Source organism: Eleutherodactylus coqui, chromosome 8 (genome assembly GCF_035609145.1).
Source record: "Eleutherodactylus coqui strain aEleCoq1 chromosome 8, aEleCoq1.hap1, whole genome shotgun sequence".
Classification (NCBI taxonomy): Eukaryota; Metazoa; Chordata; class Amphibia; order Anura; family Eleutherodactylidae; genus Eleutherodactylus; species Eleutherodactylus coqui.
The window spans coordinates 150,560,865-150,585,900 of NC_089844.1; the positions used below are offsets into that span (position 1 = coordinate 150,560,865).

General features: G+C 42.8%; 1 protein-coding gene across 1 annotated transcript; it reads right to left on the reverse strand.

The window, feature by feature from the left end:
* Window positions 1-163: 163 nt before the first annotated feature.
* On the reverse strand, window positions 164-23,598 carry LOC136577006 (NXPE family member 4-like). Its single transcript, XM_066576692.1, has 7 exons — window positions 23,457-23,598; window positions 14,439-14,519; window positions 13,867-13,971; window positions 13,003-13,709; window positions 12,536-12,597; window positions 11,711-11,929; window positions 164-1,324 (listed from the first exon to the last, which is right to left on the reverse strand). The coding sequence occupies exons 2-7, from the start codon at window positions 14,475-14,477 to the stop codon at window positions 780-782; spliced, it is 1,677 nt and encodes a 558-aa protein (XP_066432789.1). The 5' UTR covers window positions 14,478-14,519; window positions 23,457-23,598; the 3' UTR covers window positions 164-779.
* Window positions 23,599-25,036: the final 1,438 nt, after the last annotated feature.

Genomic DNA, 25,036 nt, shown 5'->3' on the forward strand with positions numbered 1-25,036 from the left:
TTTCAAGCATTGTCTGTTCTATTTTTTAGTGTTTTCGTGCATTAAAAGCGCTGTCAAACACTGTTCAAAACGCCTTCCAGTTGCTTCCTCTACCAGCTGAGCTATAGAAAGAATGTTTAATAGTAAAAAAGTCTGTAAATAGTGATAAACGCAATAGATAACATAGTGCATTACTATTTATTAAGGTTCCCATTTATTACGCTGTCATTACAATACAGTGCTCAGGAGCTTGCTCTGTACCAGAGCCATAATGGTGAGTTGTGTCTCTTACCCCTGGTGATGTAGACAACACGCTTCGTGTTTAATACAATTTCATACTATTTCCTATTAAACATAAATATTGATTACTTAATTACAATGTGGTTCTGAAATGTCAATGCCCGTTCCTTCACTAGAGTTTACTGAGATATATCTCAGCCGGCAGCAGCAAGAAGACCTACAAGGTGCATCGGATCCAAGTACTGCTGAAACAACTTGGTTACTGGTTCATTAAATGATACTAAGTCCATAGGTTCAAATAAATATCCTCTCCACCCTGGGAATTGTAGTCTTTTGCGCTCATTGTCTCCTCCTGCTGAGTATAAGCTCCCAAATGGAGTGGGGCAAAGAAAGTGACAACTGCCCTGAGCACATTTCTGGTCACTGACCACAACACAATTGCCACCTGATGGGCAGGATATGAAGAAGTTTATATCTTGACTTGACCTTTACTGTGTCTTTTGGTACCCAAGATCATCAAACCCATAAGGCATTGCAGGAATTACTCTATACTATTGTGTTTATAAGGCTTGAGTGAAGGACATACTGATGATGTTCTCCAGAACTTCCCGTGGCGGATGAATGACATCACACGCATAAGCTATGGTCATGTCCAAAACGTCAACGAACCCAACATTCAAGCCATGAAAAATGTCCCTGAGCACCAGATACTGCACATATCCATGGAAATCACTGAAGCGTTCCATGTCGATGTCCATGTCTCGGGCATTCTCCTCTTTGATGATCACTCTGGTCCTGGGACTACGGATCAGGAGCCTCTCTACAGCCTTGCGGACGTTGATGGCCGACCTGATAAAGATTCGAAAGGGGAAAGGCCTGAAGTGTTGTCCTAAAGTGAGAACAATGATAGTGTTTTCTCCTCCGCCGACCTGATCGATCTGCCGAGCCATGTACATATCTTCCTTGATGGAGTAGAAGGTTTTGCTGACAAATGGGAAAGTATGTTTCTTCCAATGGATGTAGATAAACTTTTCCAGGTTAATTGCTAGAAGAGTCTTCTGCCAAGATTGCATCTCATCTTCTGTGTGGTTGAAATAATCTACAACTGAAAAAAAAATTAAAAACAGTAAATAAATGAGAAAATAAGATGGATAAATAGATATGAGATCGATAGATATGAGATAGATAGATGGATAAAATTATATGATCCAGATAGATATGAGATAGATAGATGGATAAATAGATATGAGATAGATAGATAGATAGAAAGAAAAATATGAGAAAGCTAGCTAGATAGATAGATAGAAAGTTATGAGAAATATAGATAGATATGAGATAAATAGATGGATATGAGATAGATAGATAGATAGATAGATAGATAGATATGAGAAAGATAGATAGAAATATAGATAGAAAGATATGAGAAAGATAGATATTAGATAGATAGATAGATAGATAGATAGATAGATATGAGATAGATAGAAAGTTATGAGAAATATAGATAGATATGAGAAAGATAGATAGATATGAGATAAATAGATGGATATGAGATAGATAGATAGATAGATAGATAGATATGAGAAAGATAGATAGAAATATAGATAGAAAGATATGAGAAAGATAGATATTAGATAGATAGATAGATAGATATGAGATAGATAGAAAGATAGATATGAGATACATCGATAGATAGATAGATAGATAGATAGATAGATATGAGATAGATAGATAGATAGATAAATAGATATGAGATAGATAGATGGATATGAGATAGATCGATAGATAGATAGAAAGATATGAGAACGATAGATAGATAGATAGATAGATAGATAGATAGATAGATAGATAGATAGATAGATAGATATGAGATAGATAGATCGATCGATAGATAGATATGAGATAGATAGATATGGGATAGATAGATAGATAGATAAATAAATAGATAGATATGAGATAGATAGATAGAAATATAGATAGAAAGATAGATATTAGATAGATAGATAGATAAGAGATAGATAGAAAGCTATGAGAAATATAGATAGATACAAGATAGATAGAAATATAGATAGATATGAGAAAGATAGATATTAGATAGATAGATATGAGATAGATTGAAATATAGATATGAGATAGATCGATAGATAGATAGATATGAGATAGATAGATAAATAGATATGAGATAGATAGATGGATATGAGATAGATCGATAGATAGATAGAAAGATATGAGAAAGATAGATATTAGATAGATAGATAGATATGAGATAGATAGATAGATAGATAGATAGATAGATAGATAGATCGATAGATATGAGATAGATAGATAGATAGATAGATAGGTAGATAGATATGAGATAGATAGATGGATATGAGATAGATGGATAGATAGATCTGCCTACCCCTCAAATCCTTAATCTGTCCATACACATTTAACAACTGTCAGGCAATTGATTGTTCATTCCCCTGCCTCTCCCAGACATAAACGATCGGCTCAGCTAAATGTACTTGTCTTTAACAGTTAGTCCGCGGGAGAAAATTCTGCTGTCTTGATAAATATTAGGTTCAATGTCTAAAGTCTGTGTATGGGGACCTTTAGCCTGACACTTTGTTTTTCAATAGCATTGTACAGATAACATTGCAGGTGGAGATAAATCTGAAATCATTCATCCTTACTGGATTTTTTAATATAACAAAAGCCTAGCATTTTAATAGGGGTATATGTTTATTAATTATATAGATACTAGTACCCTCCCATGGAGTGATGCTAATACAAGTACCATTAAGCAAAGTTAGCTTTTTATTAAAAAAAAGTACTGCCTCCATCTTCATTTGTCACCACTGCGCCATCTTAAACCTGTGTCGCACTGCAGGCTCTTGTGCTTAGTGATAGAAAAATGCTCTGTCACATGAGCACATGCCGCAACACATTATATACAGCGATCGACAGGTACACCTACCTGGGCTTAGAAACCAATCAATTGGGGAGTCTCAAATCAGCCAAAAAACTTTAGAAGACAAGGCATGCAAAACCTTTTATGCCATCAGAAGAAAACTGGGCCAACTCAAACCACCAGTGACAGTCTGGCTAAAAATCCTATCATAGAATCATTAAGGCAGAGAAAAAAGGCAAAAAACCCCCCTGCGCTCTCGGATCCCATAGGTTTAAAAATGACTTATCAGTCCGTAACAACTTTATTGTTTCAATGCAACGCGTTTCGGCAAATAATTGCCCTCCTCAAGCATCATGCCAGTGGGTTCTCAGGCTTGGGAGTCCCACTGTGCACCAGGTGAGTTGGCTTAATAGTCACCTGTGCTTAATTGTCTGAAAATTATGAGGCGCTGAATCCAAAATCTATCATAGAATGGTAGAGTTGGAAGGGACCTCCAGGGTCATCGGGTCCAACCCCCTGCTCAGTGCAGGATTTACTAAATCATCCCAGACAGATATTTATCCAGCCTTTGTTTGAACACTTCTATTGAAGGAGAACTCCCCACCTCCTGTGGTAACCTGTTCCACTTATTGATCCCCCTCACTGTCCGAAAGTTTTTTCTAATATCTAATCTGTGTCTCCTCCCTTTCAGTTTCATCCCATTGCTTCTAGTCTATCCTTGTGCAAATGAGACTAGGGCTGATCCCTCTGCAGTGTGACAGCCCTTCAGATATTTGTAGACAGCTATTAAGTCTCCTCTTAGCCTTCTCTTCTGCAAGCTAAGCATTCCCAGATCCTTTAACCATTCCTCATAGGACATGATTTGCAGACCGTTCACCATCTTGTTAACTCTTCTCTGAATTTTCTCCAGTTTGTCTATGCCTTTTTTAAAGTGGGGTGCCCAGAACTGGACACAGTATTCCAGATGAGGTCTGACTAAGGCAGAGTAGAGGGGGATAATTACTTCACGTGATCTAGGCTCTATGCTTCTCTTAATACATCCCAGAATTGTGTTTGCCTTTTTGACTGCTGCATCACATTGTTGACTCATGTTCAGTCCATGATCTATTAGTATACCCAAGTCTTTTTCACACATGCTGCTGCTTAGCCCAATTACTTCCATTCCATGTTTTTTTTTTTTCTTGCCCAGATGTAGAACTTTGCATTTATCCTTGTTAAATACCATTCTGTTAGTTGCTGCCTACTGTTCAAGCTTTAGATCTTTTTGAATACTCTCTCTAGTGTTAGCTATTAGAGATGAGCGAACGTATTCATCCGAGCTTGATATTCGTGCGAATATTAGGGTGTTCGGGATGCTCGTTACTCGTAACGAGTACCACGCGGTGTTCCGGTTACTTTCAGTTTCCTCTCTGAGACGTTAGCGCGCTTTTCTGGCCAATTGAAAGACAGGGAAGGCATTACAACTTCCCCCTGTGATGTTCAAGCCCTATACCACCCCCCTGCAGTGAGTGGCTGGGGAGATCTGATGTCACCCGAGTATAAAAGTCGGCCCCTCCCGCGGCTCGGCTCAGATGCCGTGTGAGTTAGCTGAGGGACAGTGCTGTTCTATTGGAGTTGCTGTAGGGAGAGTGTTTGTAGTGAGTGTAGGCTTCAAGAACCCCAACGGTCCTTCTTAGGGCCACATCTACGTGTGTGCAGGCTGCTGTTAGCAGTGGAGAAATTTTTTTTTCTTCTCAAAATCGGCAGTGCAGAGCATTGCACCCGGCATTAGGGACAGAAGTGGTGCTTAGGCAGGGAGAGTGTTAGGAGTGAGTGTAGCCTTCAAGAACCTCAACGGTCCTTTCTAGGGCCACATTTAACTGTGTGGAGTACTGTGCAGGCTGCTGTTAGCTGTGTTGCTTTTTTTTTTTTTTCTCAAAATCGGCGGTGCAGAGCATTGCACCCTCCATTGATACTACAGGCACAGAATTGTGTAGGCAGGGCCACAACACAGTTATTAGTCATTGAATAGGCACAGTGGGCCTTTCCTTTAAAACAAAAGGGAAAAAAGTATATTTGCCCTGCCTCTGTCAGTCCTAAGGGCTCTGTGTACGTGTGTGCTGCGTGGAGAACGTAAAAAAATCAGACGCAACCAGCTACGGATGAGTGCAGCCTTGCGCCAATTTCTTTCCTGCCTGGGAAATACCTGCTCTGCCACAGGTAATAACTCTGCAACAGTAAAGTTCTGTGACACTTTTGCAAGGCCGCAACACAGTTATTAAACTTAGTAGTATTCATTGAATACACGCAGTGTGGCTTGTCCTTTGAAAAACAAGGGAAAAAATTGTATTTTGGCTGCAGGCTTGCGCCACTTTCTTTCCTGCCTGGGAAATCAAATCACTGGTAATACACCATGCTGAGGGGTAGGGGTAGGCCTATAGGACGTGGACGCGGGCGAGGACGCGGAGGCCCAAGTCAGGGTGTGGGCACAGGCCGAGCCAGTGTGGTGGCCAGGGGTAGAGGCAGGGCCAGACCGAATAATCCACCAACTGTTTCCCAAAGCGCCCCCTCGCGCCATGCCACCCTGCACAGGTCAAGGTGCTCTACGGTGTGGCAGTTTTTCACAGAGACGCCTGACGACCGACGAACAGTGGTGTGCAACCTTTGTCGCGCCAAGATCAGCTGGGGAGGCACCACCAACAACATGCGCAGGCATATGATGGCCAAGCACCCCACAAGGTGGGACGATGCCCGTTCACCGCCTCCGGTTTGCACCACTGCCTCTCCCCCTGTGCCCCAACCTGCCACTGAGATCCAACCCCCCTCTGAGGACACAGGCACTACCGTCTCCTGGCCTGCACCCACACCCTCACCTCCGCTGTCCTCGGCCCCATCCAGCAATGTCTCTCAGCGTAGCGTCCAGACGTCGCTAGCGCCACAGTTTGAGCGCAAGCGCAAGTACGACGCCACGCACCCGCACGCTCAAGTGTTAAACGTGCACATTGCAAAATTGATCAGCCTAGAGATGCTGCCGTATAGGCTTGTGGAAACGGAGGCTTTCAAAAGCATGATGGCGGCGGCGGCCCCGCGCTACTCGGTTCCCAGTCGCCACTACTTTTCCCGATGTGCCGTCCCAGGCCTGCACGACCACGTCTCCCGCAACATTGTACGTGCCCTCACCAACGCGGTTACTGCCAAGGTCCACTTAACAACAGACACGTGGACAAGCACAGGCGGGCAGGGCCACTATATCTCCCTGACAGCACATTGGGTGAATTTAGTGGAGGCTGGGACAGAGTCAGAGCCTGGGACCGCTCACGTCCTACCCACCCCCAGAATTGCGGGCCACAGCTCGGTGGTGGTATCTGCGGCGGTGTATGCTTCCTCCTCTAAAGCACCTTCCTCCTCCTCCTCCTCCAACGCAACCTCTGTCTCGCAATCAAGATGTGTTAGCAGCAGCATGTCGCCAGCAGTCGGTGTAACGCAGCGTGGCAGCACAGCGGTGGGCAAGCGTCAGCAGGCCGTGCTGAAACTACTCAGCTTAGGAGATAAGAGGCACACGGCCCACGAACTGCTGCAGGGTCTGACAGAGCAGATCGACCACTGGCTTGCGCCGCTGAGCCTCCAACCGGGCATGGTCGTGTGTGACAACGGCCGTAAGCTGGTGGCGGCTCTGCAGCTCGGCAGCCTCACGCACGTGCCATGCCTGGCCCATGTGTTTAATTTGGTGGTTCAGCGCTTTCTGAAAAGCTACCCCCACTTGTCATACTTGCTCGGAAAGGTGCGCCAGCTCTGCGCACATTTCCGCAAATCCCACACGCACGCTGCCACCCTGCGGACACTGCAACATCGGTTTAATCTGCCAGTGCACCGACTGCTGTGCGACGTGCCCACACAGTGGAACTCTACGCTCCACATGTTGGCCAGACTCTATGAGCAGCGTACAGCTATAGTGGAATACCAACTCCAACTTGCGCGGCGCAGTGGGAGTCAGCCTCCTCAATTATTTACAGAAGAGTGGCCCTGGTTGGCAGCCATCTGCCAGGTCCTTGGAAAATTTGAGGAGTCTACCCAGGTGGTGAGCGGCGATGCTGCAATAATTAGCGTCACCATTCCTCTGCTATGCCTCTTGAGAAGTTCCCTGCAAAGCATACAGGCAGACGCTTTGCGCTCGGAAACAGAGCCGGGGGAAGACAGTATGTCGCTGGATAGTCAGAGCACCCTCCTGTCTATATCTCAGCGCGTTCAGGAGGAGGAGGAGGAGCATGAGGAGGATGAGGAGGAGGGGGAAGAGACAGCTTGGCCCACTGCTGACGGTACCCATGCTGCTTGCCTGTCATCATTTCAGCGTGTATGGCCTGAGGAGGAGGAGGAGGAGGAGGAGGAGGAGGATCCTGAAAGTGATCTTCCTAGTGAGGACAGCCATGTGTTGCGTACAGGTACCCTGGCACACATGGCTGACTTCATGTTAGGATGCCTTTCTCGTGACCCTCGCGTTACACGCATTCTGGCCACTACGGATTACTGGGTGTACACACTGCTCGACCCACGGTATAAGGAGAGCCTTTGCACTCTCATTCCCGAAGAGGAAAGGGGTTCGAGAATGATGCTATACCACAGGGCGCTGGTGGACAAACTGATGGTAAACTTCCCATCCGACAGCGCTAGTGGCAGAAGGTGCACTTCCGAGGGCCAGGTAGCAGGGGAGGCGCAGAGATCAGGCAGCATGTACAGCGCAGGCAGGGGAACATTCTCCAAGGCCTTTGCCAGCTTTATGGCTCCCCAGCAAGACTGTGTCACCACTCCCCAGTCAAGGCTGAGTCGGCGGGAGCACTGTAAAAGGATGGTGAGGGAGTACGTAGCCGATCGCACAACCGTCCTCCGTGACGCCTCTGCTCCCTACAACTACTGGGTGTCGAAGCTGGACACGTGGCCTGAACTCGCGCTGTATGCCCTGGAGGTGCTTGCTTGTCCTGCGGCTAGCGTCTTGTCAGAGAGTGTGTTTAGTGTGGCTGGGGGAATCATCACGGATAAGCGTACCCGCCTGTCAACCGACAGTGCCGACAGGCTTACACTCATCAAGATGAACAAAGCCTGGATTTCCCCAGACTTCTCTTCTCCACCAGCGGACAGCAGCGATACCTAAACAATACGTAGGCTGCACCCGCAGATGGAAGCATCGTTCTCTATCACCATCCAAAACGGGGACATTTCTGCTTCATCAATCTGTGTATAATATTCCTCCTCCTCCTCCTCCTCCTGCTCCTCCTCCTGAAACCTCACGTAATCACGCCGAACGGGCAATTTTTCTTAGGGCCACAAGGCTCACTCATATAATTTTTCTAAACAATTTTTATACGTTTCAATGCTCTTAAAAGCGCTGAAACTTTAACTTGAACCAATTTTTCGTTAAACTGTGCTGCCTCCAGGCCTAGTTACCACTTAAGCCACATTAACCAAAGCGATTAATGGGTTTCACCTGCCCTCTTGGTTGGGCATGGGCAATTTTTCTGAGGTACATTAGTACTGTTGGTACACCAATTTTTTTGGGCCCTCGCCTACAGTGTAATCCAATTAATTTTTTGCCCACCTGCATTACCGCTGACGTTACATCAGCTGTGTTGGGCACTGCAATGGGATATATTTATGTACCGCCGGTGGGTTCCAGGGAGCCACCCATGCCGTGGGTCCACACGGAGTTGTAACTACATGTGTCCACTTCTAAAGAGCCCCAGTCTGACTGGGGCATGCAGTGTGGGCCGAAGCCCACCTGCATTAAGCACGACATTACTACCTCAGCTGTGTTGGGCAATGCAATGGGATATTTTTGTGTATCGCCGGTGGGTTCCAGGGAGCCACCCATGCTGTCGGTCGACAGGGACTTCACAATAGGGAGTTGTACCTGCCTGTGTCTATGAATTAAAAAGCCCGGTCTGACTGGGGCATGCAGAGACACCTTGACAGAATGAATAGTGTGTGGCACATAGGTTCCCCATTGCTATGCCCACGTGTGCAGCTCCTGATGGCGGTGGCACAGGATTCTATTTCTCATTGCTTCTGTACAGCATTGTGGGCTATCGCCCCGCCCCTTTTAAAGAGGGTCGCTGCCTAGCCGTGCCAACCCTCTGCAGTGTGTGCCTGCTTTTCCTCTGGCAGACGCACTTCTAAATAGACATGAGGGCGGTGTGGCATGAGGGCAGCTGAAGGCTGCGCAGGGACACTTTGGTGTGCGCTGTGGGGGGGAGGGGAGGCGGTTGGGCAGCATGTAACCCAGGAGAAGTGGCAGCGGAGTGTCATGCAGGCAGTGATTGTGCTTTGTTGGAGGTAGTGTGGTGCTTAGCTAAGGTATGCCATGCTAATGATGGCTTTTCATCGGCGAAATACAAAAATGCTCGGGTTGCCCATTGACTTCAATGGGGTTCGTTACTCGAAACGAACCCTCGAGCATCGCGAAAAGTTCGTCCCGAGTAACGAGCACCCGAGCATTTTGGTGCTCGCTCATCTCTATTAGCTATCCCTCCTAGCTTTGTGTCGTCAGCAAATTTGTTCAGTTTCCCAACAATTTCCTCTTCCAGATCATTTATAAAAATGTTGAATAATACTGGGCCTAGGACAGAGCCTTGTGGTACCCCCCCCCCCCACTTGATACATTCTTCCACGTGGATGTGCAGCCATTTATGACCACTCTTTGAGTACGATCACTCAGCCAGTTGTGAATCCATCTAACAGTTGTCTTGTGACTCTCGTATTTGGTTATTTATTCAATAAGTATGGTATGAGATACTTCGTCAAAAGCTTTACTAAAGTCAAGATATACTATATCCACCGCATTTCCCTGATCAACCCAGTTGTGGATTCTGTCATAGAAGAAAATTAGGTCTGTCTGGCATGACTTGTTTGTTACAAACCCATACTGTCTCTGGTTAATTACTCCATTTTTATCCAAGTATTTGCATACATGCTGTTTAATAATTTGTTCAAAGATCTTTCCCGGTATAGAAGTCAGGCTCACAGGCCTGTAATTTCCTGGATCAACCTTCTTCCGTTTTTTGAAGATAGGGACAACATCTTTGACAGCACAGCATCATCGACCAAATCCTTCTGTATAGCAGTGAAGCCTGAGGTCAGCACCATACCATAGGTGTACATAGAAATGATGGGGTCCCATAGCAAATGTCAGAATTTACCCCCCCCCCCCCTCCTCCCCCCATTCCAAACAAATTAGTGGAGGGGCCAAAAGGTCAAACATAATGTGATGGGGCAACTAAGGGGGCAAATGATATTAGAAATTTGTGAGAAGCTCTATTAAGTAAAAGAGACTTAATCAAGTTGGAGCGGCTTTGTGTGTGTGTGTGTGTGGGGGGGGGGGGGGGGTTGGCAGTTCAAAGGTGCTAGGAGCTCAGTGAGGGTGGATGAGGTCATGGAGGACAATGGCGGTAGGATACCTTTAGAGGGGATACACAGAATGTGCTAGGGGTACTGTTGAGGCCAGGAAAGAGAAGGTAGCAAGGTCTCAAGGAATACATGGTCATGGGAAAAAAAGCAGCAGGGAATCTGATAAGTGTATATTCAGAGATTGCATTTTTGCTACAACCTCTGAAAAATTTGGCCACAGTTTTGGACAATAAGCCACAATATTACTGCAGTGTCTAAGTATACCTTTAAGGGGTATTTTGACTACAGAAAGTTATTCCCTATCCCTAGAGTATGGGATAACTGGCTAAACTGGATAACAAAAACAAGGTGTACCAACCAAAATAAAGTAATCCGGGCACCAACAATTGCATAAGTGCTTGTAAAAGAAATAGCTCTACCTAAGTGGGAGAAATATATAGATATGATGTTCCAGATTTATACAAGGCCCATATACCACAAAAATGCATGGGCATGGATCTTATAGCCGGGACACCCCTCACTAGGGATCTCTATCAGAATACTCTAATTTATTGAGAGCATCGAGAGCCCTAAGTTAACAATCTTAACAGCACACAAGAGTTGTACTTAAGGTAGTCAAACACTACCTCTTTAAATTAAAGCCTGCTCTCCTCAGTTTTTTAGGGTTACAGGCAATAAATGACCAACTGTTTAGAAGATGTTCACCAAACCTACATTTTCTTGTTTTTCTTTTTTTTAGCTTTCTAAGCTAATGCTCAGCACCCAAAAGCGACCATCATAGCCTCCAGCCTTGATGGCAGGCTGGAGACATATAACCTTCCATCAAGGCTGGAGGCTATGCTGGTCTTTTTTGTTATTTGTTCTTTAATTTGTACATCTTGATTCCTTTCATTTGAGGGAAAGGATAGATAGATAGATGGAATAGATATGAGATAGATAGATAGATAGATAGATAGATAGATAGATAGATAGATAGATAGATAGATAGATAGATAGAGAGATAGATAGATGAGAGAGATAGATAGATAGATAGATAGATAGATAGATAGATATGAGATAGATAGATAGATAGATAGATAGATAGATAGATAGATAGATAGATAGATGAGAGAGATAGATAGATAGATATAAGATGGATAGATAGATAGATAGATAGATAGATAGATAGATAGATAGATAGATAGATAGATAGATAGATAGATAGATAGGATTGATAAGAATACTCACTTTTAAGATTCTCCGCAAAGTGCCTTATATACTGTCGAACTGTGGAGTCCCCCATAAGAAATAGCTTTTTACCCTTAAGGAAGGCTTTCAGCTTGTCATTCTCTGTGAATTGTTCTATGTGGCAGTGTATGGGATTCCACACATTGTAATGGAAATATCCGCTTGGGATTGGGTGATAGGACCCCCGGCTGCATTTCTCTGTTGGCAACAAATTTTTATCTAAAGAAAAAAAACAAGTAATGATTTGTAGTAACGCTAAGCCGGCAGATAGAATACCGCTGCTGGTCCAAGGAAACGTTTCCTATGGGTTCGTTGCATTTGTATTCACGCCCTCATTTAGATGCTGAGACAATGAAATACCTCTGGCAATGCGCTATGTTGGCCAGAGGCAGCAACATCTTTCAGTTGAGTCTGCTTAAAAATTAACAATGGATAATTTTCTTGCAACTACAATGTAAAGAAAAATGGGTCACCTGGTTAACTCCGTACCCGCTGGAGGTCAATTGGAATCCCTAATATAATATTGAAAAATAGGGAGCAAGACCCAAGCCATCCATAGTAACGTGTATGTGAAGGGGCACTCCCATCAGGCAGAGTTTGGGGCAAAGGGGCACATATTCAGCTCTCTGTGTCAACCCTACGTTTAATATCTTGGCAAAGCCACAGTAGCTTGTTTGTGCCCTCCTCCGGGTACCCAATACTCAAGCTGCTCCTAGCAATGCCCCAGTATTAGTACAATCCTTGAGTCCTATGCAGCCAATATTACCCAACTGAAAATTTGTAGCCCTGGACTAATAACCATCTATATCTGTATAAAGTACTTACTGCCACAGTTTAGGACAGTGATTGGTTTTAAAGACTTAGAAATTTCCAAACCGATATTTGACCTAAAAAATGGAAAAAAAATCAATTAAAGCTATAAGATTAACATAAAAATAAGTTCCACAACCTTTAGGATGCAACATCTATATTTATGTTTCATATGGAGAGCAACTGTGTTTATAACACAGTTATGGCATGGGGTGTGCAGACTTTTGCAACTGCCTCAAATTGCAAATTTAAGGTTTCATATATTGTCTTAAGCTGGCTAGAAGCCAATTTTAAACTGTTCCTTGCCTAAGGTAAGCTAGGTATCATTAATTGATTGTTCTGGGAGTGGAAAGATATCTTGTATTGATGTCCCACAATCAAGCATCAGGATCTCTCACACATAACTCGAGATAAAATCCCAAATTCCAGTAGAGGCATGTACACTTTTTAAATTCATTGTTTGCTATTTGATTAATAATCACCTGTTGATAAGAAGGCGCTCCACATTGTTCAGGTATGAGTGGTCCCGATTGATAGAATTCATGTGAGTTAAGGCCTCACACGGGTAATGCTTTGGCTTGATGCAGTAGAAGGCCTCTCGATCCCTCCTGTCCAAATAGTGGCAGATTTCCTCTTCCGTGTCCAATTGAAAACCACATTCGCTGTTCACGTACTCGGTGGCACTTGTGAAATTTCCTGTGTACTTGATGTTGGCAACACCCTGGTTCCTCGCCCGCCATAAGGCAGAGATGGCCTCGCTAGGGTGCATTAGTAATACAGATATATGTACGGTTCCTGCCCAGAATAAGGTGAATTTTACCAGATATGTTCCATCTTTATTGTCTATGATGTTTCCACTTGCGCTACTATTTGTACTGGGGGAGTATATTCTTGCCCTTAGATAGTCTCCACCATAGGATTTCCTGGTACCGGAATAATCATAGGCTGTCACTTTAACCTGCAGCTCGTCCCCAACACAATACCCAGCTTTGGGGTTGACGATAAGAACAGTGCTGTCTTCCGGACTGGTAGCCTCATTTATATCATTGATTGTCCGTTTGGGAATTTGCTCGTTGATCTTATTGAATAGCTCTTCAATTTCATCCTCCGTTTTCATTGGGCCGGGAGAATTAGGAACGGCATTGGGCGATGGGCAGTTACACAACTGGAGCATGTTTATTTTCGGGCTCTGAAACGAGAAGCCAACACTTACCCTCAAAAATCTAAAACTTACCAGGCCCCAAAAACGGGTATAAACCACACCCCTTTCAGGGTATTTTATCAGGACGCAGAACATGGAACAGTTCAAATCAACAGAGGATGTCTGTATCAGGGCCAGGAAGTACCTGCTCTTTGTTCTTGTAATAAACCAGCAAAAGAAGAAATGGTACGACCGCTATCAGCAACGCTGATCTCATGGATAACTTCATTTTCCACAGCCCCGAGATCTCCTGGAAAACAAGAAACCTGAATGTAGCTGTGTAGATAAAGTAAGACGACACCGAGTCTTTAGATACTTGTACTGGCACCATGACTAGATTTCTTGAACACTTTGGTGACTCTTTAGTCTGCTCTTTACTCTTTGACCAAGGTTGTCCACAAAGGAGGGGAAGACCCACAGCATGATAAGATAGGTCTGTCCCTACAACTTCAATTTGAACCATACCATCATGGAAAGGAAACAATTCAAATAACAGCATAATATTGGTGTACATGTATTTATGCAAGTCCCTTAGAATATTGGGGATAATTGGGGCATATACATTGGTCTAGCAGACAAGAAGGCTCATACATCTCTCCTAGAAGGATGCTGGATCAGTAGTCCTGCGGACCCATTCAGGACCGTCAGGCTTTGAGTCTCTTATCCACCAGACTCCCACGCAAAGCCTCACTGATATGTGTTGTAGACATTTATTACCTGTTCAGTCTTTTGGAGGCTCACATAGGGCAAGACCATCCTTAGTCCACAACGGCTGGAATCACCAACATTGAGGATGAACTTCCAGGAAAGAAGAGAAAAGAGTCATTAAAACAAACACACAGTATTCTCTGGTGATTTTTAAAGCCAGAGATCGGGGGCCAGGATGGTTTTCTTTAGATCTCATGGATATTTTATGTAACAAGAGCCAAATCTTATTTGTCCACTGATTTTTGTAAAAATGTAAGGATCACAAGATATTATGCAATTCAGTACAGTTGCATTAGATATAGTGCCCCAACCCCCCCCCCCCCCCCCAGATGCCTTCCCATAGTGCCTTCCAGAGATATCCTCTATAACAGTGTTCCCCAACTCCAGTCCTCAGGGACCACAAACAGGTCATGTTTTCAGGATTTCCTCAGTATTGCACAGGTGATGTAATTATTATCAGTGCCTCAGTCTTTGCCACAGGTGTTCTTATCATAGGATATCCTGAAAACATGACCTACTGGTGGCCCCTGAGGACTGGAGTTGGGGACGGCTGCTCTATAATACTTGCCACAGATGCTCCTATGGTACCTGCTAGAAATGTCTCCCACAGTGCTTGCAAAAGATGTCTCCATAGTGGCTGTCAAAGATGTCCCATATAGTGCCTGCCAGAAATGTCCCTGAATAGTTCCAGCCAGAGATGTCCTTCATTGCGCCTACCAAAGATGCCTCTGCATAGTGCCTGCAATAGAGGTCCCCACATAGTGCCTGCCAGAGATCTCTTCCATAGTGTCTTCCACAGATATCCACTATAAAGCCTGAACTAGATGCTCCCAAAATGTCTGCCTCAGATACCCCTATAGTGCCTGCCACAGATACTTACAAAGGTTATTACACAGATCCTACTATATTGACTGCCATGCTGTCCACCATAGTGCTTGCCCCAAATGACCCCCTAGTGCCTGCCAGGTGGTTCGGTGGGGACTTCCAAAGATGGTCCCATAGTTCCCACCTCAGATGCCCTTACATTGTTTTATGATGTCCATTTACTGTTCCAGCACAGGCCGGAGTGATGTTCAGCTTTGTGCATTGAGCAGGTAAGAGTGGCTGTATTCTCGCCCATTTTGAGAAACACCCTGTTAGAGCGGGAACATATAGCAATTTCGCCGAGCCACTACCTTCGGCTCTGACTAACACTAAAGCCTCAGGCTCCTTAATTACGAACCTGCCTCCAGCCCCAAACACGATCCGGAGGCCCCCCATGACATCTTCCATAGTTGCTCTCATTGCCTGCACAGATGCTGCTATCATTCCAGCATCTATAGCCTACTGCTATGGTACCGGCCACAGAGGGTCCGCATACCTTCTACCCCAGATATCCTCCTCCGCAGTAAACGTCCTGCCGACCATACTATAGATATATACATTTATTTTGCACCCAAAAAAGCATTTATATTTTTTTTATTGGGTGGGTGACCACAGAACACCGTGTGGTCACTGGGATGGGGTGACCTCAGGTCAGGGTCAGGAACTTTTTTTGTTTTTACACTGACAGGATCAGACACTACACTATATACAGTGACTAAACTAACCACACTGACTGCCACACTGACCAACCTTTACTAAGTACACTAATATACTGGCAGATAGCACTATACTACCTATACAAAGGGCGGCTTCATACGGGCGTATGCGCAAAAACGTTGGTAAAAGTGTGACTTTTTGCACTGTGAAGGCCGCGCTGTCACATGTGTTTTAGCACATTTTGCTGTACTTTCTGCGTGGCAAGGAACCATTCCCATCACCGTGGTACATACCCATGCCATGATTGAAAAGGCTATACCGGCTATACCGCCGGTGTTATCAAATTCCCTTCACGAAATGGCGCAGTTAATTGCAGAACTTAGTGGGGATCGGGTGTGCATTTGTGCCCCCTTATAGACTCCTACGGTGCCTTACGTGTGTAAATGTGCACAAAAATAGAGCATTTTACAGGACACATAACAAAAGACAATGGGAGGTAGAGAAAAAACAGCAACCACTTAAAAGGACACATAACAATGGGAGGTAGAGAAAAAACAGCAACCACTTAAAAGGACACATAACAATGGGAGGTAGAGAAAAAACAGGAACCACTCAAAAGGGCACATAACAATGGGAGGTAGAGAAAAAACAGCAACCACTCAAAAGGACACATAACAATGGGAGGTAGAGAAAAACAGGAATCACTCAAAAGGACACATAACAATGGGAGGTAGAGAAAAAACAGGAACCACTCAAAAGGACACATAACAATGGGAGGTAGAGAAAAAACAGGAACCACTCAAAAGGACACATAACAATGGGAGGTAGAGAAAAAACAGGAACCACTCAAAAGGACACATAACAATGGGAGGTAGAGAAAAAACAGCAACCACTCAAAAGGACACATAACAATGGGAAGTAGAGAAAAAACAGCAACCACTCTAAAGGACACATAACAATGGGAGGTAGAGAAAAAATAGGAACCCCTCAAAAGGACACATAACAATGGGAGGTAGAGAAAAAACAGCAACCACTCAAAAGGACACATAAAAATAGAAGGTAGAGAAAAAACAGGAACCACTCAAAAGGACACATAACAATGGGAGGTAGAGAAAAAACAGGAACCACTCAAAAGGACACATAACAATGGGAAGTAGAGAAAAAACAGCAACCACTCAAAAGGACACATAACAATGGGAGGTAGAGAAAAAACAGCAACCACTCAAAAGGACACATAACAATGGGAGGTAGAGAAAAAACAGGAATCACTCAAAAGGACACATAACAATGGGAGGTAGAGAAAAAACAGGAACCACTCAAAAGGACACATAACAATGGGAGGTAGAGAAAAACAGGAACCACTCAAAAGGACACATAACAATGGGAGGTAGAGAAAAACAGGAATCACTCAAAAGGACACATAACAATGGGAGGTGGAGAAAAAACAGGAATCACTCAAAAGGACACATAACAATGGGAGGTAGAGAAAAAACAGGAACCACTCAAAAGGACACATAACAATGGGAGGTAGAGAAAAAACAGCAACCACTCAAAAGGACACATAACAATGGGAGGTAGAGAAAAAACAGCAACCACTCAAAAGGACACATAACAATGGGAAGTAGAGAAAAAACAGCAACCACTGTAAATGACACATAAGAATGGGAGGTAGAGAAAAAATAGGAACCCCTCAAAAGGACACATAACAATGGGAGGTAGAGAAAAAACAGCAACCACTCAAAAGGACACATAACGATGGGAGGTAGAGAAAAAAACAGGAATCACTCAAAAGGACACATAACAATGGGAGGTAGAGAAAAAACAGCAACCACTCAAAAGGACACATAACAATGGGAGGTAGAGAAAAAAACAGGAACCACTCAAAAGGACACATAACAATGGGAGGTAGAGAAAAAACAGGAACCACTCAAAAGGACACATAACAATGGGAGGTAGAGAAAAAACAGCAACCACTCAAAAGGACACATAACAATGGGAAGTAGAGAAAAAACAGCAACCACTGTAAATGACACATAAGAATGGGAGGTAGAGAAAAAATAGGAACCCCTCAAAAGGACACATAACAATGGGAGGTAGAGAAAAAACAGCAACCACTCAAAAGGACACATAAAAATAGGAGGTAGAGAAAAAACAGGAACCACTCAAAAGGACACATAACAATGGGAGGTAGAGAAAAAACAGCAACCACTCAAAAGGACACATAACAATGGGAGGTAGAGAAAAAACAGGAATCACTCAAAAGGACACATAACAATGGGAGGTAGAGAAAAAACAGGAAGCACTCCATGACCTCATGAGAGCCAGAGGAAGAGGCAAGGCTAACATTCCCCCAGTCTAAGACCCCCTTCTTACGGGCGTATGAGTTTGCGCTATGTACAAGGCTTTTTTGCACGTACCAGCGTATTTTACTGAACTCTTCGCACACACACGGCATGTTCATTCGCACGCAGCAGCCAAACAAGCTCTGATTTAAAAGGCTACTTAGCCTAATGCGTTCCAGATGCGTTGTTTTTCATGGAGTTGTGCAGCATATTACACAACCCATCAGGGATCTTTGGTGCCCAAATGCGCAGCAAGATAGAGCAGGTCTGATATTTTTTTGCAAAATATCGAAATAAGAACTAATCCACTGAAATCAATGGCTTCTATTCTTTGCGTATTGCTCATGTAAATGTAATGCACACAAGTACGGTCATACTAAGCCGCCCTAAGGGCCCTTTTACAGGAGGCGGCCTGTCAGACACAGATGCCCGACAGGTCGTCCCCACAACATATGTTCCTGTGCTTTCACACCGGAACAATCATCACTACTGAATGGGGGCGGATCGGGGTTGCGGATCGTTCCGGCCGCCCGCCTCCATTCAGAGTAAACAGGAGAAGATGAATGACTGTTCATTGTTCAGTTTATGCAGAACCTAAATGATAAACGAGAAGCAAACAAATTCTTGCTCGTCGTTCAGTCGGACGGGCGTTTACATTGAGCAATAATCATTCATATTCCCGTTGGATGCAGGAATCTGGGGTATAAAATATCAACTTATTAGCCTGTTTACAAGGGCCCTTACAAAGTATTCAGAGCAGATACTGTAGATAGATAGATAGACTGGCAGACAGATAGAAGAAAGTTACTGCAGGCTGGTAGAGTTTGTCAAGTTATGAATCAACGGTGACAAAGTCATATTAAAAAGAGCTTTTTAAAAATGTTAATTAAGATGAATCAGCAGAATACTGTATAATTATTTCATCATAGTAATTTAGTACAAAGCGTCACTGATTTACATTTGAACTTCCTATGCATGCAAAATTATATATATATATATATATATATATATATATAAAGCTGAAAGCCCTCACTGACTCACTGACTCACTGACTCACTGACTGACTCGCCAAAAGTTCTCCAACTTCCCAATGTCGTAGAAACATGAAATTTGGCGCAAGCATAGATTATCTCCAAAATAGGAAAAGAAATTGGGTCCCAACTCGATTATTCAATTCTAGCGCAAAAGAATTGGCGGCAAAATTTTACGTACATAATCTAAATCTTTCACTTTCCAATGTCATAGAAACGTAAAATTTGTCATGAGCATTGATTATGTCATAAAAAGGAAAAGCTAATGGGTCCCAACTCGATTATTCAATTCTATGCGCAAAAGAATTAGCGTCCAAATTTTACGTGCGGAATGTAATTTTCTCACTTTCCGGTGTCATAGAAACGTGAAATTTGGCACGAGCATTGATTATGTCATAAATAGGAAAAGCAAATGGGTCCCAACTCGATTATTCAATTCTAGCGCAAAAGAATTGGCGTTGAAATTTTACGTGCGGAATGTAATTTTCTCACTTTCCGGTGTCATAGAAACGGGAAATTTGGCACGATCATTGATTATGTCATAAATAGGAAAAGCTAATGGGTCCCAACTCCATTATTCAATTCTATGCGCAAAAAAGTTAGCGTCCAAATTTTGCGGGTTATACACGTAATTACTGCACGTCAAATGACAGGTGGGCGGGTGCTAATAGGCGGCCGCTCCCCCTGAGGGCATCTGATGTAAATTGTGCTCCCGCAATGACGCGGGTTATACACGGAATTACTGCACGTCAAATGACAGGTGGGCGGGTGCTAATAGGCGGCCTCTCCCCCTGAGGGCATCTGATGTAAATTGTGCTCCCGCAACGACGCGGGTTATACACGTGATTTATACGTCACCCGGGATTACCCGGAACACGTGAGCACATCATTGGACTACATAATGACAGGTGGGTGGGTGCCAGTAGTTGGCCACTCCCCTTGAGGTCATCCTATGTGGGCTAACCGTGCGCCCGTAGTGATGCGGGTTCACACGTGATATTGACGTCATCAGGGGTTTCCCGGAAGGAGTATCGCACCAAATTTTGGCGCCTTCTCCTCCCTTGTTCACTCCCCCTCCCCTCTATACAAACGGGAGATGGGATTCGCCATAGAACACATCATCTTTCAGGTAATTATCTATATATTTGTATGTTTTAATGTAACCTGTACACTTGAAAAAGGCCTCCTGGCCGAAACGCGTTGTGTATACTTCGATTGCACATATTAAAAGTTGTGGAAATACCTCCGCTGCCGCTGGCTTTCATCTCCGTGTGATAAGTTAACCCTGGATTGGGAGGCGCCTTGGCTATAGGCGCCTCCACCGAGTAAGTTCTACCTTTTATCCATTTCTACATACACATTATTTGGTGTGAGCACTGAGGTTTTTTCCCTTTTTGTCTTGCTATTTCATTGCCTCCTTCACCCAGTGAATGGAGTTCCCTCTGGCTGCCGTCTCACTAATGATATGAGATCTCTTCGGAGCACCTTTAAAAATTCTTGGTTTTATCTGAGAAGATTGACCTTCTGACTGTAGAAGTATCTCATCAGACAACTATATCTCTGGCATCTCCGCAGTGAGCGCTCTTCTATACATATCCTTCACTATGCGCAAAAGAATTAGCGTCCAAATTTTACGTGCGGAATGTAATTTTCTCACTTTCCGGTGTCATAGAAACGGGAAATTTGGCACGAGCATTGATTATGTCATAAATAGGAAAAGCTAATGGGTCCCAACTCCATTATTCAATTCTATGCGCAAAAGAATTAGCGTCCAAATTTTACGTACATAATCTAAATCTCTCACTTCCCAATGTGATAGAAACATGAAATTTGGCACAAGCATTGATTGTGTCATAAATATGAAAAGTTAATGGGTCCCAACTCGATTATTCAATTCTAGCGCAAAAGAATTAGCGTCCAAATTTTATGTACGTAATCTAATTCTCCCACTTCCTGATGTCATTTTATATGAAGGAAACGTTGCATGGTTACCTCCACGTGGTGTTTCCTGGGTAACACAGAGAACTATGCAAAATGGTGAACATATGTTTTTCCTCAGTATCTCTAAAGTAACCACGACTTCATAAGATTTTCCGTGTGAACACCAGATAAACACCAGTACCAAATTAACTCGGGCGAAGCCGGGTATATCAGCTAGTATATATATATATATATATATATATATATATATATATATATAAAATACATTTGTATAGATAGATAGCAAAATAGATATGCGATAGATATATGATAGATAGATAGATAGATATGAGATGGATAGATAGATAGATATGAGATAGGTAGATAGATATGAGATAGATAGATATGAGACAGATAGATAGATTGATAGATATGAGATAGATAGATATGAGATAGATAGATAGATAGATATGAGATAGATAGATAGATAGCTATGAGATAGATAGATAGATAGATAGATAGATAGATAGATAGATATGAGATAGATAGATATGAGGTAGATAGATAGATAGATATTAGATCCATCGATATTTGATGGATATGAGATAGATGGATAGATAAATGTGAGATAGAAATATATGAGAGAGATAGATGGAAGATAGATAGATAGATATGAGATATATAGATAGATAGATAGATAGATAGATAGATAGATAGATAGATAGATAGATAGATAGATATGAGATATATAGATAGATAGATATGAGATAGATAGATATGAGATAGATAGATAGATATGAGATAGATAGGAGATAGATAGATAGATGATAGATAGATATGAGATAGATAGATAGATATGAGATAGATAGATGATAGATAGATATGAGATAGATAGATAGACAGATATGAGATAGATAGATAGATATGAGATAGATAGATAGATATGAGATAGATAGATAGGAGATAGATAGATAGATAGATATGAGATAGATAGATAGATAGATAGATAGATAGATAGATAGATAGATAGATATGAGATATATAGATAGACATGAGATAGATAGAGATGAGAGAGATAGATAGATAGATATTACTGTAGACAGAAATAAAAAAATGTGAAGTGAACCTTCTTCCCCACTGTGATGGGCAGGTACGTCACAGAGGTGCAGGGTGGGTATGAGGTCCACTGGTTCTGATAGTTGACACCCACAGCGAAGAGCTGCGATTGGAGCTACCTCAGGTTGGGGTTGGTGCATAGTCAATAATTAATCCTGACCACAGCATGTAATCTATAACCTCTGTGACTCACTATCGGCGCCCGTGATGCGATTGTGGGGGCTGTTGATTGCCATGGCAGCCTGGGCCTTGTGAAATCTCCTAGGGCTGTCATGTATTTAACCATATTAATATGGTAGTTAAAGATAGCAATCAAAATAAAAAAGGATTAAAAATATTTAAAATAAAAATAAACACTGTTCCGATTTTTCCCACGAAACTATCAAAAGAATAAAAAAGATAAATACAATTGGCAGTGTCATGTGCAAAAAAGCCGAAACTATTCAGGTATCGCACACGGTGAACGCTGTAATTAAAGAAAAACATAATGACTGAGTTGCGCCTTTCTGCTCACCCCTATGCTCTTCCAATAAAAATTGAATAAAAATAATCAAAAAGACGCAGGTACCCAAAATCACCTTGCAAAAAATGAGCCGTCACGCTTATGGGGCTCTGAATAGAACAACAAGAAGCATTTTTTTTCTCATTATTGATACAGGGGTCCGTACATTTTCATAAATAGAAAAAAAAAAAACATAAAAACTGTATAAACACCATATCGTCCTAAAGGTACTGACCCGTAGAGATAAGTTAACATGTCATTTTTATCGCACCGTAAACGCCGCAGAAGCAAAAGCCCTCCAAAGAATAGCACATAATGCTTTTCCCCCCCATTTCTCACCACTTAAAACTTTTTAAAAAGTTTTGCAATACATTATGGGATGTCTTAAACGGAACCATTAAAGAATACAAGTTGTCCCGCAAACATAAATGAGCCCTCGTATAGCTATGTTGATGGAAAACTAAAAAAGATAAAACTTGAAACCTGGGAATGAAAGAAAAAAACAAACCCCCAATAAAAAAGCAGCAGATAAATGGGGGCTGTCAGCCTGCAGGCAGACAGTGACTGATCTCCACACTTCTCGTTAATGACCTACCTCGCTCTGCAGCTCGGTTCCCACTGCCTCTCCCGGCTGCGGCGGCTGCCGTCTGCCCTGGGTGTCACTAGGCTCTCTCACTGTATGTGACTTTCGTCACTGTCGAGTTCAACTTGTTCAGGCAGCAGGAATTCGCGTCACCCGCGTCCTGGAGATCACAGGAAAGCCGATCATTATAGGGAATAAGTGCTTAATAACAGAGCAGCTTTAACCCTTTAACAACGCGGCGCTTTTTTTTCCCAGTTTTGTTTTTTCCTTCTCTCTTTTAAAAAATCATACCTCTTCTATTTATTCATAGACGTCGCTGTCTGAGGGCTCGGTGTTTGCGGGATGAGTTGTATTTTTCAATGGTACTATATAACGCACTGAAAAACTTTAAAAAAATTCTAAGTGGAGTGAATAAAAAAAAAACCGTCATCTTTGAGTGCGTCTTGTTTCTTAGGCGTACATACTGCCACAAAAATGACCTGATAACTTTATTCTATGGGTCGGTACGATTACTACAATATCAGATTTATATTGTTTTTTTTTTGCTTTACTACTTTTAATGTTTTTCAAAGATATTTAATTTTTTTAATTATTTTCCGCTGCCATATTCTGACAGACATAACACCTTTTTATTTCCCCGTTGACATACCTGTGCGAGGGCTCATTTTGAGCGGGACGTCCTGCAGTTTCCGTTGGTACAATTTTGGAATACATGCAATTTTTTGATCATTTTTATTACTATTTTTAATAGTAAATACCTAGTGATCTAAGGCAGGGGAGGTTTTAATAGTAAAGTGTCTGCTGATTTCAGGAAAGTAAAGGGTTAACAATAGAGTCCCTGGTGGTCTAGAGCAGGAAAGGTGTTTATAGTAAAGCCTCTAGAGTTCTAGGGCAAGGAAGAGTGTTAATGGCAAAGTTCCTGTTGGTCTAGGGCAGGGAAAGGTTTTGTAGCACAGTTCCCAGCAGTCTAGAGCATGGAAGGAGTTAATAGGTAAAGACTCTTGTAGTCTAGAGCAGGGAAGGGCTAAACGATAAAGTAACTTTGAAAAGAAATCATAAGACCCAGAAAAATATATTAAAAACTATTGTTAAAAAGTGAAAGCTGACCCCCACTACGAAGACCTCGCTACATGCAGCACTTTTTCTTCGGACACCTGAGCGGAAACCCAAGAGACCCCATTATAGTCAATGGGGTCCGTTCGGTGCATCTTCCCCTGACATGCGACTGACCTCCATGGGGAGTGCTGGGGCCACCAGTGCCTTAACTTGCAGATACGCACAGTTTAACCCCTTAATGACACGGCCTATTTGGGCCCAAAGGATGCAACGATTTGTGGGGGATTTTCATCTCCACTTTTCAAAAGTCATAACTTTTTTATTTTTCCCTCGACACGGCCCTATGAGGGTTCGCTGTTTTTTGTGTGGCGAACTGTAGTTTTTAATTAGTACCATTTTTGAGTACATGTAATGTATAGTAAAACTTTTAATCAAACGTTAATCATGTAAGTGACATACGGGCTGGTACAATTACGACGATACCAAAATTATTATTATTTTTTAGAGCTTTTCCATTTTTTCACAATAAAAATCCT